Source organism: Phyllobates terribilis, unplaced genomic scaffold (genome assembly GCF_046119375.1).
Source record: "Phyllobates terribilis strain yellow unplaced genomic scaffold, ASM4611937v1 Scaffold_5__5_contigs__length_657084704, whole genome shotgun sequence".
Taxonomy (NCBI): Eukaryota; Metazoa; Chordata; class Amphibia; order Anura; family Dendrobatidae; genus Phyllobates; species Phyllobates terribilis.
The window spans coordinates 87,220,356-87,235,275 of NW_027362765.1; the positions used below are offsets into that span (position 1 = coordinate 87,220,356).

At 48.1% G+C, this 14,920-nt stretch overlaps 1 protein-coding gene across 1 annotated transcript in view; it reads right to left on the reverse strand.

Moving 5' to 3' along the window:
• Nucleotides 1-14,920, reverse strand: part of LOC141272152 (ABC-type organic anion transporter ABCA8B-like) — a 116,585-nt gene continuing 101,665 nt past the window's right edge. The window contains exons 36-39 of the mRNA XM_073682524.1: nt 4,098-4,238; nt 2,003-2,082; nt 1,702-1,757; nt 1-1,604 (exon numbers count right to left, since the gene is read on the reverse strand). Coding sequence (XP_073538625.1) covers nt 1,569-1,604; nt 1,702-1,757; nt 2,003-2,082; nt 4,098-4,238 — 313 coding nt within the window. The 3' untranslated portion in view covers nt 1-1,568. The remainder of the gene's footprint in view (nt 1,605-1,701; nt 1,758-2,002; nt 2,083-4,097; nt 4,239-14,920) is intronic.

Below are 14,920 nucleotides of genomic sequence, written 5' to 3' on the forward strand. Positions count from 1 at the left end.
AATGTTTAAAACACATTTACTCCAAAAACTTTTTACATATTAAAAATAAAAGAAGTGAATATATAGACGAGAGCTAAGAGGGGCAGAGAACTGAAGGTGCAATCTTTAGTGTAATACTGACAACATAATACATGAAATAATATAATAATAATATAGAGCGGGACCTCGCTCCGCCACTGTAATATAGAGCGGGACCTTGCTCAGGCACTGTAATGTAGAGCGGGAACTCGCTCCGGCACTGTAATATAGAGCGGGACCTTGCTCCGGCACTGTAATATAGAGCGGGACCTTGCTCAGGCACTGTAATGTAGAGCGGGACCTAGCTCCGCCACTGTAATATAGAGCGGGACCTCGCTCAGGCACTGTAATATAGAGCGGGACCTCGCTCAGGCACTGTAATGTAGAGCGGGACCTCGCTCAGGCACTGTAATGTAGAGCGGGACCTCGCGCCGGCACTGTAATGTAGAGCGGGACCTCGCTCAGGCACTGTAATATAGAGCGGGACCTCGCTCAGGCACTGTAATATAGAGCGGGACCTTGCTCAGGCACTGTAATGTAGAGCGGGACCTCGCTGTGGCACTGTAATGTAGAGCGGGACCTCGCTCTGGCACTGTAATGTAGAGCGGGACCTCGCTCCGGCACTGTAATGTAGAGCGGGACCTCGCTCCGGCACTGTAATGTAGAGCGGGACCTCGCTCCGGCACTGTAATGTAGAGCGGGACCTCGCTCCGGCACTGTAATGTAGAGCGGGACCTCGCTCCGGCACTGTAATGTAATGTAGAGCGGGACCTCGCTCCGGCACTGTAATGTAATGTAGAGCGGGACCTCGCTCCGGCACTGTAATGTAGAGCGGGACCTCGCTCCGGCACTGTAATGTAGAGCGGGACCTCGCTCCGGCACTGTAATGTAGAGCGGGACCTCGCTCCGGCACTGTGATATAGAGCGGGACCTCGCTCCGGCACTGTAATGTAGAGCGGGACCTCGCTCCGGCACTGTAATGTAGAGCGGGACCTCGCTCCGGCACTGTAATATAGAGCGGGACCTCGCTCCGGCACTGTAATATAGAGCGGGACCTCGCTCCGGCACTGTAATATAGAGCGGGACCTCGCTCCGGCACTGTAATATAGAGCGGGACCTTGCTCAGGCACTGTAATATAGAGCGGGACCTCACTCCGGCACTGTAATATAGAGCGGGACCTCGCTCCGGCACTGTAATGTAGAGCGGGACCTCGCTCCGGCACTGTAATGTAGAGCGGGACCTCGCTCCGGCACTGTAATGTAGAGCGGGACCTCGCTCCGGCACTGTAATGTAGAGCGGGACCTCGCTCCGGCACTGTAATATAGAGTGGGACCTCGCTCCGGCACGGTACTGAGTCCAGGAGGCTACTGCACTTATATCATGTCATACAGAAGGGCCATTGTGACCAATGGGTACTTTATAGATCTAGTTTTCAAAACCTCTGCTATTGCAGTAAGGTGTATTCAAGGCACTGTGCCCGTCTGATATGTGCTCAGCGCTGAGCGATGCCGCTGTTCACACATTATCCGCTCTCAGGTGCTTGAATGTCCTATGGGTCTTGCTCTTTGGCCAGCTCAATGAACACCTGGTGAATACAGACAGAAGAGGCTGTGTCAGAACATAGCAGTGCTGAAAATGTGCCCACGCCTCCCCCTATGTACGGCAGGACATGACTAGATTACCTGCTCCAGGGTGGGCTGAGAGAAGCTGTACTCTTCTATGTTGTGGGCTCGCTTAGCTGTGGAGGGGATGCCACAGATTATTACACATTATCAGTAATAACGATGTACTGTGCCCCTGCCAAATCTGAAAAGCTTTGGTCGTCTCCTCTGCTAGAAATGTGCTGTGTATAGAATTGCAATATTCACATAACTGGATTTATCTGCAATACCACACACAGCCCATGGACAAGGGTGTCGCTGTTTTCTAGAGAGCATTGGAACTGCACAATATAAATCCTGCCATGTGACTGAGATCTTATACCTTCCTCCAGGAGTAAAAAGGCGTGCGACAAGGTGCCCACATCTTCTTTTGGTATCTTGTATGCCAGCAACGATGAGAATCTGCAGGAATAGACCAGGAGATCATATAAGACTAGTGCTCTGATGGCCTGATATCCTGTGCTGGTTACTAGCCATTACTCACACATTCTGCCCACTAGTCCTCATATTACTGCTGATATACTGTGTGTATTGAGCGTGATCGATGGTATCAGACCACAAACAATCCTTTTGTCACGTCTTTTTCATACAGTTGTGCTCAAAAGTTTACATACCCCGACAGAATTTTTCCTTTCTTGGCCTTGTTTCAGAGAATATGAATGATAACAAAAACATTTTTTCTCCACTCATGGTTATTGGTTGGGTGAAGCCATTTATTGCCAAACTACTGTGTTTTCTCTTTTTAAATCTTAATGGCAACCAAAACCATCCAAATGACCCTGATCAAAAGTTCACATACCCCAGTTCTTAATACCGTGCATTGCCCCCTCTAACATCAATGACAGCTTGAAGTCTTTTGTGGTAGTTGTGGATGAGGTTCTTTATTTTCTCAGATAGTAAAGCTTACCATTATTCTTGGCAAAAAGTCTCCAGTTCCTGTAAATTCCTGGGCTGTCTAGCATGAACTGCACGCTTGAAATCTCCCCAGAGTGTCTCAATGATATTGAGGTCAGGAGACTGAGATGGGCACTCCAGAACCTTCACTTTGTTCTGCTGAAGCCAATGACAGGTCGACTTGGCCTTGTGTTTTGGATCGTTGTCATGTTGGAACGTCCAAGTAAGTCCTATGTGCAGCTTCCGGGCTGATGAGTGCAAATTTTCCTCCAGTATTTGCTGATAATGTGCTGCATTCATCTTTCCTTCAACTTTTACCAAGTTTCCTGTGCCTTTGTGACTCACACATCCCCAAAACATCAGCGATCCACCTACGTGCTTTACAAATGGTGTAATGGTAGGAATGGTGTTCCTTTCATCATAGGCCTTGTTGACTTCTCTCCAAATGTAACGTTTATGGTTGTGGCCAAAAAATTTAATTTTGGTCTCATCACTCCAATTACCTTGTTCCAGAAGTTTTGAGGCTTGTCTCTGTGCTGTTTGGCATGTTGTAGGCGAGATATTTTGTGGCATTTGCGCCGTAATGGCTTTCTTCTGGCCACTCGACCATGCAGCCCATTTTTCTTCAAGTGCCTCCTTATTGTGCATCTTGAAACAGCCACACTGCTAGTTTTCAGAGAGTCCTGAATTTCATCTGATGTTATTTGTGGGTTTTTCTTTCCATCCCGAACAATTTTCCTGGCAATTGTGGCCGAAATTTTTGTTGGCCTACCTGACCGTGGTTTTGTTTTTACAGAGCCCCTGATTTTCAATTTGTTAATCACAGTTTGATCGCTGCTGACTGGCATTATCATTTCCTTGGATATCTTTTTGTATCCCTTTCCTGTGTTATACAGTTCAACTGCCTTTACCCGTAGATCCGTTGACAATTATTTTGCTTTCCCCATGACTCACAATCCAGAAACATCAGTAGCTGGATGAAAGATGCAAGAATCTGTCTGGATCCCAGAAACTCACTCAGCTTTTATGCACACACACTGATTACAAGCAAACAGGTCACAGGTGAGGATGTTACCTTTAGTACCCATTCAAACTCATTTGTGTCAAATTCTGTGCATGTTATCAGGCCACAATCACCAGGGTATGTGAACTTTTGATCAGGGTCATTTGGATGTTTTTGGTTGTCATTAAGATTTAAAAAGAGAAAACACAGTACTTTGACAATAAATGGCTTCACCCAACCAATAACCATGAGTGGAGAAAACGTTTTTTTTGTTATCATTCATATTTTCTGAAACAAGGCCAATAAAGCAAAAATTCTGCCGGAGTATATAAACTTTTGAGCACAAGTGTAATTCTGCTATTTCTTGTTAATGTACCAAATTTACGTTATCAAGAAATAAGGGAGAAATGAAGAGGATGATCTGACTACAGATGGAATGTTTGTAGTCTGTAACCATGGCAATGCATAGAATGTGACAGGAAAGGTTCTAATGGTAGCAGTGACCCAGGATGAACCTCACCGGTCCTGTCGTGCAGCGTGAGGAAACAGCTGCATAATTTCCCTGTGGATCTCCTCCGGCTGCTGGGAATCTTTCACTTTGATCTCCAGGAGATAGTCTTTGCCAAATTTGCTCTTGAGTTGCTGTATAGATCCAATGCATCTGTGAAGAAAAGCAGCCATCCATCTTTTACATAGCAGTAGATCTGCATATGAGCAGCTGCAAGATTGTTGTCCAACCGTAAAGCGCACTAATGTTTTGGTTTTTTTACTTTCCCACACGTCACCGAGATGTATCAGAACATGAAAAAAGCCCAAAGCGAAGCACAAAATTATCTATTCCAGTTCAGCAAAGAGTTAGAAGATGCCAAGAAATATAAGGCTGTGTGCACACTGTGCGTTTTTAGTGTGTTTTCGCTGCGTTTTTTCCACGCGGAAATGGGCCAAAAACGCTAGGGAATCCTTATGCCAGCTAATGCAATGACAATACTGAAGTGCTGTGCACATGATCAGGATTGTCATTGTGTTTAAATCTGCAGAATGTCAATTCATTGTGCGTTTTTCACCTATTGACTTCAGTTGAGTCAGTCAAATCCACAGCAAAAATACAGGTATAAAAATATTTGCGTTATTTGCTGCGGATTGACTGACTCAATTCAAGTCAATGAGTCAAAAACGCAAAGAGAATGGTACCCGGAGAAGACTACTCCTCCCATCAGCCTACGGCCGCTCCTGGTGATAATAGCGAGAGCAGGTGCGGCTGAGGGGAGATGTAGCCTCCTCAGCTGGCGCCTGTGTTCTGTGTAAAAAAAAAAAAAAGTTTAAAAAAATTGCTATTAAAATAAAAAAACACTTCACACTCACCTACTGCCGTCATCACAAGTGTCCCACGGCAATTCGATCACCCGGCAGCACTTTATAGAGGACAGCATTCTACACACTGACAGGAGCGCGATCGCTCTAGGCAGTGTATAGCATTGAGCTGCTGGGTGTAGGGTCACTGGAGTTCAATCAGCTGATGATCAGCTAAGAGATCCGGCGACCTCATGGCACTGGTGCTGTGTGAGAATTTTCTCACGAAGCAATGATGCAGTAAGTGAGGTCACCGAAGCTTATCAGCTGATCGAACTCTGGTCACCTCACTCCCGGCAGCTCAGCGCTATACACTGATAGGAGTGATTACACTATATAGTGATTATAGAGTGCTGTCCTATAGTGCAGTCACATCAGCAATCACTGGTGTGACTGTTCTAGAGAAGTGACCCAGATTGTCGTGGGACACTGGATTATGTCATCACGGCGGACAGGTGAGGAATATGGTTGTTTTTTATTTATTTTTTTTACAGGTGACAATGGCTTCAGCGGAATGGGCGTTGGGTGAGTATAACTGTGATTTTTATTTTTAAATTAATTATTAAAGCTGTGTGGAATCTTATTTAAAATAAAAGACTTTATTCAGACCGTGTCTTTATTTAAAAAACTTTACTACGGGGTTAGTAATGGGGGCATCTTATAAACACCTGGGCTTTATGTCATCTGCGAATACAAGGTTGACATGAACCCCAATTACCACATTTGTCGCTGCACCAGGGCAAGTGGGAAGAGAGGAGGCTAAGCAACAAATTTGGCCCAACTTATGGATGCGCCATTTCTGGGGCGGCTGAGAGCCGATATTATTAGCCTCGGAGGGGGCCAGGATCCATGGCCCCTTCCCTGGCTATTAATATCAGCCTGCAGCGGTCTGCCTAGCCTTTGCTGGTTAGATTTTATAGGGGCGATCCTTCATCAATTTTTTTTCTGGAGTCCCCCTGTAATCTAGCCAGTAAAGGCTAAGCAAACAGCTGTGGGCTGTTATTAATAACCAGGGAACATTTTTGGCTAATGGCCCCTTCCCTGGCTAGTAATATCAGCTCGCAGTGGTTGGCTTTCCCTCTGCTTGTTATGAAAATGAACGGAAGCTCACGCAATTTTTTTAATTTAAGGGAATGTGCCCATGATCTAGACGTAGCAGCGCTTTGGACGCAGCATATTGTTGCTGCGTCCAAAATGCTACGTTCTTTTGAACGCAGGTAAATCCACATGTGTTCACTGAACCCTGCGGGTTTACAGCATTCAGTACGTTCTAGCGGTCAAATTTCTGTTGCGACTCCGCAAGAGAAATTGACATGCTGCGGTCCTGAAAGCCATGCTGCATGTCAATATCTGCGGGTGATCCTTAGCCTCACATGCACGTATAGTGGACATGGGATTTCTAGAGATCCAATCCTCTATGCTGTAACATCTGGCCGCTGCAGGTTTGATGCTGCATAAATACGCAGCATTTCCTGATCATGGGCATGTACGCAAACTCATCCGGAGCATGTCTATTTCTGTAGCGGAGACGCTGCAGATTTTGACAGATTGAAATGTCATTACATGCGGTGGATCCGCATGTCCTGACAACACACGTGCGGCATTAGGAGTAATGGGATTAGGTGTTGCTGCCACCTAACCCTAGCTTTAGTAATGAAGAGGAGTCAGCCATACACCCTCATTACTAAGTAAAGAGTTACAGTTATATGAAAAAGTTTGGGCACCCCTATTAATCTTAAGCTTAATGTTTTATAAAAATTGGTGTTTTTGCAACAGCTATTTCAGTTTGATATATGTAATAACTGTTGGACACAGTAATGTTTCTGCCTTGAAATGAGGTTTATTGTACTAACAGAAAATGTGCAATCTGCATTCAAACAAAATTTGACAGGTGCATAAGTATGGGCACCCTTATCATTTTCTTGTTTTAAATACTCCTACCTACTTTTTACTGACTTACTAAAGCACTTTTTTTGGTTTTGTAACCTCATTGAGCTTTGAACTTCATAGCCAGGTGTATGCAATCATGAGAAAAGCTACTTAAAGTGGCCACTTGCAAGTTGTTCTCCTGTTTGAATCTCCTCTGAAGAGTGGCATCATGGGCTCCTCAAAACAACTGTCAAATGATCTGAAAACAAAGATTATTCAACATAGTTGTTCAGGGGAAGGATACAAAAAGCTGTCTCAGAGATTTAACCTGTCAGTTTCCACTGTGAGGAACATAGTAAGGAAATGGAAGAACACAGGGACAGTTCTTGTTAAGGCCTGAAGTGGCAGGCCAAGAAAAACATCAGAAAGGCAGAGAAGAAGAATGGTGAGATCAGTCAAGGACAATCCTCAGACCACCTCCAGAGAGCTGCAGCATCAACTTGCTGCAGATGGTGTCACTGTGCATCAGTCAACTATACAACGCACTTTGCACAAGGAGAAGCTGTATGGGAGAGTGATGCGAAAGAAGCCGTTTCTGCAAGCACGCCACAAACAGAGTCGGCTGAGGTATGCAAAAGCACATTTGGAGAAGCCAATTTCTTTTTGGAAGAAGGTCCTGTGGACTGATGAAACCAAGATTGAGTTGTTTGGTCATACAAAAAGGCGTTATGCATGGCGGCAAAAAAACACAGCATTCCAAGAAAAACACTTGCTACCCACAGTAAAATTTGGTGGAGGTTCCATCATGCTTTGGGGCTGTGTGGCCAATGTCGGCACCGGGAATCTTGTTATAGTTGAGGGACGCATGGATTCCTCTCAGTATCAGCAGATTCTTGACAATAATGTTCAAGAATCAGTGATAAAGTTGAAGTTACGCAGGGGATGGATCTTTCAGCAAGACAATGATCCAAAACACCGCTCCAAATCTACTTAGGCATTCATGCAGAGGAACAATTACAATGTTCTGGAATGGCCATCCCAGTCCCCAGACCTGAATATCATTGAACATCTGTGGGATCATTTGAAGAGGGCTGTCCATGCTCGGCGACCATCAAACTTAACTGAACTGGAATTGTTTTGTAAAGAGGAATGGTCAAAAATACCTTCATCCAGGATCCAGGAACTCATTAAAAGCTACAGGAAGTGACTAGAGGCTGTTATTTTTGCAAAAGGAGGATCTACTAAATATTAATGTCACTTTTCTGGTGAGGTGCCCATACTTATGCACCTGTCAAATTTTGTTTGAATGCAGATTGCACATTTTCTGTTAGTACAATAAACCTCATTTCAAGGCAGAAACATTACTGTGTCCAACAGTTATTACATATATCAAACTGAAATAGCTGTTGCAAAAACACCAATTTTTATAAAACATTAAGCTTAAGATTAATAGGGGTGCCCAAACTTTTTCATATAACTGTATATAAGCACACATACTGAGAATAAAGCACTTTATTTTAAATAAAACAAACACATTCTTTAATCATTTAAATTAACCAATATACTCACCCAAGGTCCGACGGTAATCCAAAGGTTAAAGTGATGTACCACATTTCTTTTTTCAAATATCTTTATGTACAGTGCCTACAAGTAGTATTCAACCCCCTGCAGATTTAGCTGGTTTGATAAGATGCAAATAAGTTAGAGCCTTCAAACTGCAAACGAGAGTAGGTTTTATGAACAGAAGCATAAATCTTACAAACCAAAAAGTTATGTTGCTCAGTTGAATTTTATTAAATTTTAAACATAAAAGTGTGGGTCAATTATTATTCAACCCCTATGTTTAATATTTTGTGGAATAACCCTTGTTTCCAATTACAGCTAATAATCGTCTTTTATAAGACCTGATCAGGCCGGCACAGGTCTGTGGAGTTATCTTGGCCCACTCCTCCATGCAGATCTTCTCCAAGTTATCTAGGTTCTTTGGGTGTCGCATGTGGACTTTATTCTTGAGCTCCTTCCACAAGTTTTCAATTGGGTTAAGGTCAGGAGACTGACTAGGCCACTCCAACACCTTGACTTTTTCCCTCTTGAACCAGGCCTTGGTTTTCTTGGCTGTGTGCTTTGGGTCGTTGTCTTGTTGGAAGATGAAATTACGACCCATCTTAAGATCCTTGATGGAGGAGCGGAGGTTCTTGGCCAAAATCTCCAGGTAGGCCGTGCTATCCATCTTCCCATGGATGCGGACCAGATGGCCAGGCCCCTTGGCAGAGAAGCAGCCCCACAGCATGATGCTGCCACCACCATGCTTGACTGTAGGGATGGTATTCTTGGGGTCGTATGTGACGCGCCCCTGGGCCTGTGTCGCGCAGCGTTGCGCACGCGGGAGCTTACCCGGAGCCGGATCTGTTGAGGGTTGTAGTCTCGTGGCGGTGATCCGGTCCGTGCCCAGGGAGTCAGACTAAGTGGCGCTGTATCAGCGGTAGATGTTGGACGACTACGCCACCCGTTGAGTACAGCTAAGGAGCTGCTGCTGCAGGGCAGACCGCTGAGGCCGGTGGTAGGATTGTGCAGCGTGATAGTATAACCCCCAACGGGAGGGGTATGGCCTCAGGGCAGCCGACGTGGATGATGGGGGTAGCAGGAACCACTCGGAGACGGTACGGTGTAGTTCAGGGTCTTTACTGGTGACAAAGATAGACCCTCCCGGAGTACTGGCTAGCGATTGGGGCCTGGTCAGTCCTTGAGCAGATGGGATCTCCCCTGGCCAGGCGGAGTTGTAGGCCTCCCAAACTAACGATACTCTTCTGGCTACCTTGCTAGAGGCGGGTATAAGTAGCCCACGTCCCTGAGTGTACCGTGTGGTGCTCACCCGTATGGCCGGTGACTCGGGGCCTTCTAGTAGCTTTCGCTCCACGACGGCGGTGCTGGTCCCACGCGTGTGACCGTGCCTTCGGGTTTCTGGGCCAGAGGACCTGCAATCCCCTGCCGGTCGGTTTCTGCTGCTGGATAGGAGTTAATCCCCACAGCCTCGGACTCCGGGTCCGGTGATAACTTCTCAGTCAGGGCGAGCTCTGCAGCTGCCAGCCCCTGACTCCTTGTAGCACTGCTCCCACAGAGCTCCTGTTGTTTCTTCCTATGCTGCTTCTCTTCTCTACTTCTTCTCTACTCACTAACCCTGCCTCAGCCCTAGGTTTATATAGGGGAAGTTCTTCCCCTCCCAGGACTGGGCAGGAGGTGTGGCATGCATAGGATCCCTGACCAAGAGACCTCCCACCTGCTCTCAGACGTAATATCTCTATCACTGTGGCAACCAGACCCCTGGGGTGTCACATTCCCCCCTAGTGAAATTTAGTACTCCGGGACTAAACATATTTTTAGAAAAACATAACAAGGTACAAACAATAATAATACAATAAGAAAAACACATAAAGATGGTTACGGCGTGTCCGCAACCGGGTGCAGTTTTGAAGAAAACAAAGGTGTCCATTTCACCAAAACAGGGAGACGTAACCAGGTAGGGGTCTGTCCTGCCCCGAGTCCTTATCAGTCTTTTAGTCCATCCTGGGTTACGCTCCAACTAATTGTACAAGGATTCCCGGTAAATCCACCAAGGACTCCTAAAAATAACTAGAAACACATAATTATTTACAAGCAACAAGAAAAACAGGTAACCACAAATAAAACAATTTATACATTTCAAATCCTCCAACGTGCGGGTAACTGGCCTCTAGTGGCCCTAGTGGACCTACGGAGCTGACTGTCTAGCCCTGAACTACAGGGTGTAGGAGCTGTCAAGGGTAAACTGGGCAGCTGTCTACCGGCTCTTTGGCTCACTAGGGGTACGGCAGGCTCACTATAAGCAGAGGGTTGATCCTCCTGTTCTGCTTGTGTGGAGTCTTCTGCCTCCTGGACCGGCTGTTCTTCCAGCTCTACCTGTTGCTCCGTAGGTGCTTGGGATGCTGGTTGGAGGAAGGTGAGTACGGGTACCACAACTGCGCCATTGACTTGAGTCCAAGACCGAGGGAAGTCTCCGAGCACAGTACTAACCATGTCTTCCCTTTCCTCTACGGGTCGAGGGTCTTCTTGTTCCTCTTCAGGGTTCCGTAGCTGTTCGGGACACTTCTTCAGGTGATCCCGGGATACAATGGTTGTGGTTTCCCCTCCGTCTTTACTGATGGTACAGACCTTTGGGTTGTCGTGGCTTGAGGGCAGTACGATGTACGGGTCCTTCTCCCACTGGTCGTCCAACTTGTGGAGCCGCCTTTTCCTCTTCAAGACCTGCTCTCCGGGTACCAGGGGAACAGCGGGAGCATACTGGTTGTCAGTTTTCTCTTGTCTTTCCCTAGCTTGACAGAGACTTCGCTCCACGCTCTCCTGTACTTTCCGGTACTGCTGCTGCCTCTCTGTGTCCCAGTCTGCTTCTGGTGAAGTGTCCTCGGGTGTCAGGACTCCCATCTCCAGGTCAACAGGTAGCTTACCAGGCCTTGCCCTCATCAGGTAAGCCGGGGTACAGTTGGTGGAACCTACCGGGATGTGGTTGTATAGGTCCACCAGATCGGGCAGCTTCTCAGGCCACAGACTGCGTTCTTCCAGGGGCAACGTTTTCAGAAGATCCATTACCACCTGGTTCATTTTCTCACAAAGTCCATTAGTTTGCGGATGATAGGGTGTCGTCCTTATCTTCCGGCAGCCATACAGATTGCAGAATTCCTGGAAGACCTCCGCTTCAAAGGCAGGTCCCTGGTCCGTCAGCACTTGGTCCGGGTACCCGTGTGGACGGCAGAAGTGCTGCTGGAAGGCTCTAGCTGCTGTTCGAGCTGTTAAGTCCTTGACGGGGACGACAACCAAGAACCGGGAGTAGTGATCCACGATGGTTAGTGCGTAAACGTAGCCACTTCTGCTTGGGGTCAGTTTTACATGATCCAAGGCTACCAGTTCCAACGGCTGCCGGGTGACGTTGGACTGCAGGGGAGTCTTCTGGCTGGCACGGTCCTTCCTTCTTAGGTTGCACGGGCCACAGTCTCTGCACCACCTCTCGATGGTTCCCCTCATGCCTACCCAGTGGAACCGCCCGCGCAGCAGGAACTCCAGCTTCTTCCATCCGAAGTGTCCAGCCCCGTCGTGGTATGCCTCCATCACCATGGCTGCGTCTCTCCGTGGCACCACTACTTGCCAGATTAGTTCATGCGTCCGTGAGTTAACCATTCTGCGGCACAACTTCCCCTTGTAAAGGAACAGTCGACTCTTCTCAGCCCACAGTTGCTTGGCTTCCTCCGGAGCGTCTGGGTCAAGGCGAGCCTCTGGCCGAGTCAGCATCTCCTTCACCAGTCGGACGGCAGGGTCACTGTCTTGCGTTTCCTCCCAGTTGTAGTGAGGCAAGGGGTTAAACGTAGCGGCTTGCTTACTCCTTACCCGATGGGAATACTGGATAGTCCCATGACGGTGGAACGCGGGGAGTTCAACTTCTTCCAGTCCCTCTGGATCTTCTCCTACGTCCGGTAGGTTTGGCATCCTGGACAGGGCGTCCGCGTTGGTATTGGAGCGTCCTGCCCGGTATTTGATTGTGAATTCGTAGTTGGACAGACGGGCCATCCATCTCTGCTCTAGGGCACCGAGTCTTGCCGTGTCCAGGTGTGTCAACGGGTTGTTATCCGTGTACACGGTGAACCGGGAAGAAGCGAGGTAGTGCTTAAAGCGTTCGGTGACTGCCCACACCACTGCCAGGAACTCTAGCTTAAATGAGCTGTAATTCTCAGGGTTTCTCTCGGTGGGTCGCAGTTTTCGGCTGGCGTAAGCGATTACTCGTTCTTTCCCCTGCTGGATCTGGGACAGCACGGCTCCTAGCCCGATGTTACTTGCGTCAGTGTAGAGGATAAAGGGCTGGCTGTAATCAGGGTACGCCAGGATTTCATCCCCCGTGAGGGCCATCTTCAGCTGGCGGAAGGACTCTTCTTCTAACTTCTCCCATCTGAAGGGTGGCTTCTGGTTCTTGGCCTTCCGGGACTGGCCTATCAGGAGGTCCTGCATAGGAGCTGCCTTTTTGGTGAAACCGGGGATGAATCTGCGGTAATAGCCTACCAACCCGAGGAACTGCCGCACTTCCTTTACACTGGAGGGACTTGGCCATTCCTTAATTGCGGTGATCTTATCAGGGTCGGGAGCCACTCCATCAGCGCTCACCACGTGTCCCAGGTACTGCACCTTTGGTTTCAGGAGGTGACACTTGGAGGGTTTCACCTTTAGGCCGTAGCTTGCCAGAGCTTCGAACACTTCCGCCAGGTGTTTCAGGTGGTCCTCATACGTCTTGGAATATACGATGACATCGTCCAGGTACAACAAGACCGTCTCGAAGTTTCTGTGGCCCAGACAGCACTCCATTAATCGTTGGAAGGTTCCTGGTGCGTTGCAGAGTCCGAACGGCATGCAGGTAAACTCGCTAAGTCCCATCGGGGTGGTGAATGTGGTCTTCTCCCGGTCCGCCTCTGCTACAGGAACCTGCCAGTACCCACTAGTGAGATCCAAGGTAGAGAAGAAGTTAGCAGATCTTAAAGCAGCCAAAGACTCCTCTATCCTTGGTAAGGGGTACGCATCCTTGTGTGTGATACGGTTGATTTTCCGGTAATCTACACACATCCTCATGGTGTTGTCTTTCTTTTTGACTAAGACTAGTGGAGCTGCCCAGGGGCTACAGCTATCCCTGATCACCCCAGCCTCCTTAATGTCTCTAAGCATCCCCTTGGCGTGTTGGTAGTGTGCAGGGGGTACGGGTCGATACCTCTCTTTTATGGGAGGATGGTCTCCCGTGGGGATGTGGTGTTCTACCCCCTTGACTCGCCCGAAGTCTAACGGGTGTTTACTAAACACTCTCTCGTACTCTTGAACCACCCGATAGACTCCCTGTTTCTGGTGTGAGGGAGTGGAGTCAGTACCCAAATGTAGTTGCTGACACCAGTCCTCCATTGTTTTCTTAGAGCCGTTACCTTCCTCCGGGGAAGATGGAGGCAAGGGTTCTACGGACTGTATGGAATCTTGATTGATGGTATACAATTTGGCTAGCGTGGCATACCGGGGCAGGTACACTTCCCTCTTCCCGATATTTATTATGCGAACGGGCACCCTCCCATGGCGTACATTGACCACCCCCCGTGCTGTCAAAATGGTGGGCCTACTGTCTGAGTAAACTGGTTCTACCATTGCCTGGTAATCTCTACCTCTCAGACCAATAGCTGCCCGGCACCAAATCATCATTTCACTTTTCGGGGGCATGGCAATAGGGAAAGGGTCACACATTCGCACGCTACCAATCTCACCACCGGAGAGTTCTAGCTGTTGCCGTCGCATCAGTGCCCGGATCTCTTTCTGGAGCACTCGCTGCTGGCCGGAGCTGGCGTTCTTGGCAACCTGCTGTAAAAGGAAAATCACCTCTGCAAGACAATTTTCAATTACATTAGTTCCTAGAGTTATCTTTGGGTGACTTTCGTGTTTGTCAATGTCTACAATGATCAGTCCCTGTGCTGCCAATTCGACTCTACCGATTTTAATGGTCACCTCTTTAAATCCAATCTGTGGCACGGGCTGACCATTGCTGGCGATGATACTCAAGTCGTCGTCAGGGTAGCGGGTGATATCCGAGTCATTCCAGTACTGCTTGAAGAGCACGTACGGGATGGTGGTGACCTGTGACCCGGTGTCCAGTAGGGCACTCATAGGAATACCATCCAGTACCACGGGTAAGACTGGACGTCCTCCCACATATTTGTCGCGCCAGTTCGATGGGCCTGGTGATCTTTTTCCTGGGGGTTGGCCCTCTACCCCAGGTTGTGCCAGTTTAAAGGACAGTACCTTGCCATATGTCCGGGTTGATTGCAGCGGCGGCAGATGGGTCGTCCGTCCTCGTTGTATCGGTCGCTGGGTCTTCCTCTGGCCGGTGGGGTCCTCCTTGGTCGACGCCACGGGATGTCCTCTGGTCTGGATGCCAGCTGGATCTTCCCTGGAGTGGAAACCTGTAAAGACTGCACAATTCGGGTTAGCGCAGCAACGCTTTTAGCTAGCTCTTGGACCTGATGGTGCAGGTCTGGAGCCGGGTCATTGTTCAAAGCCTGCGCATCAGCTCCCACAGGC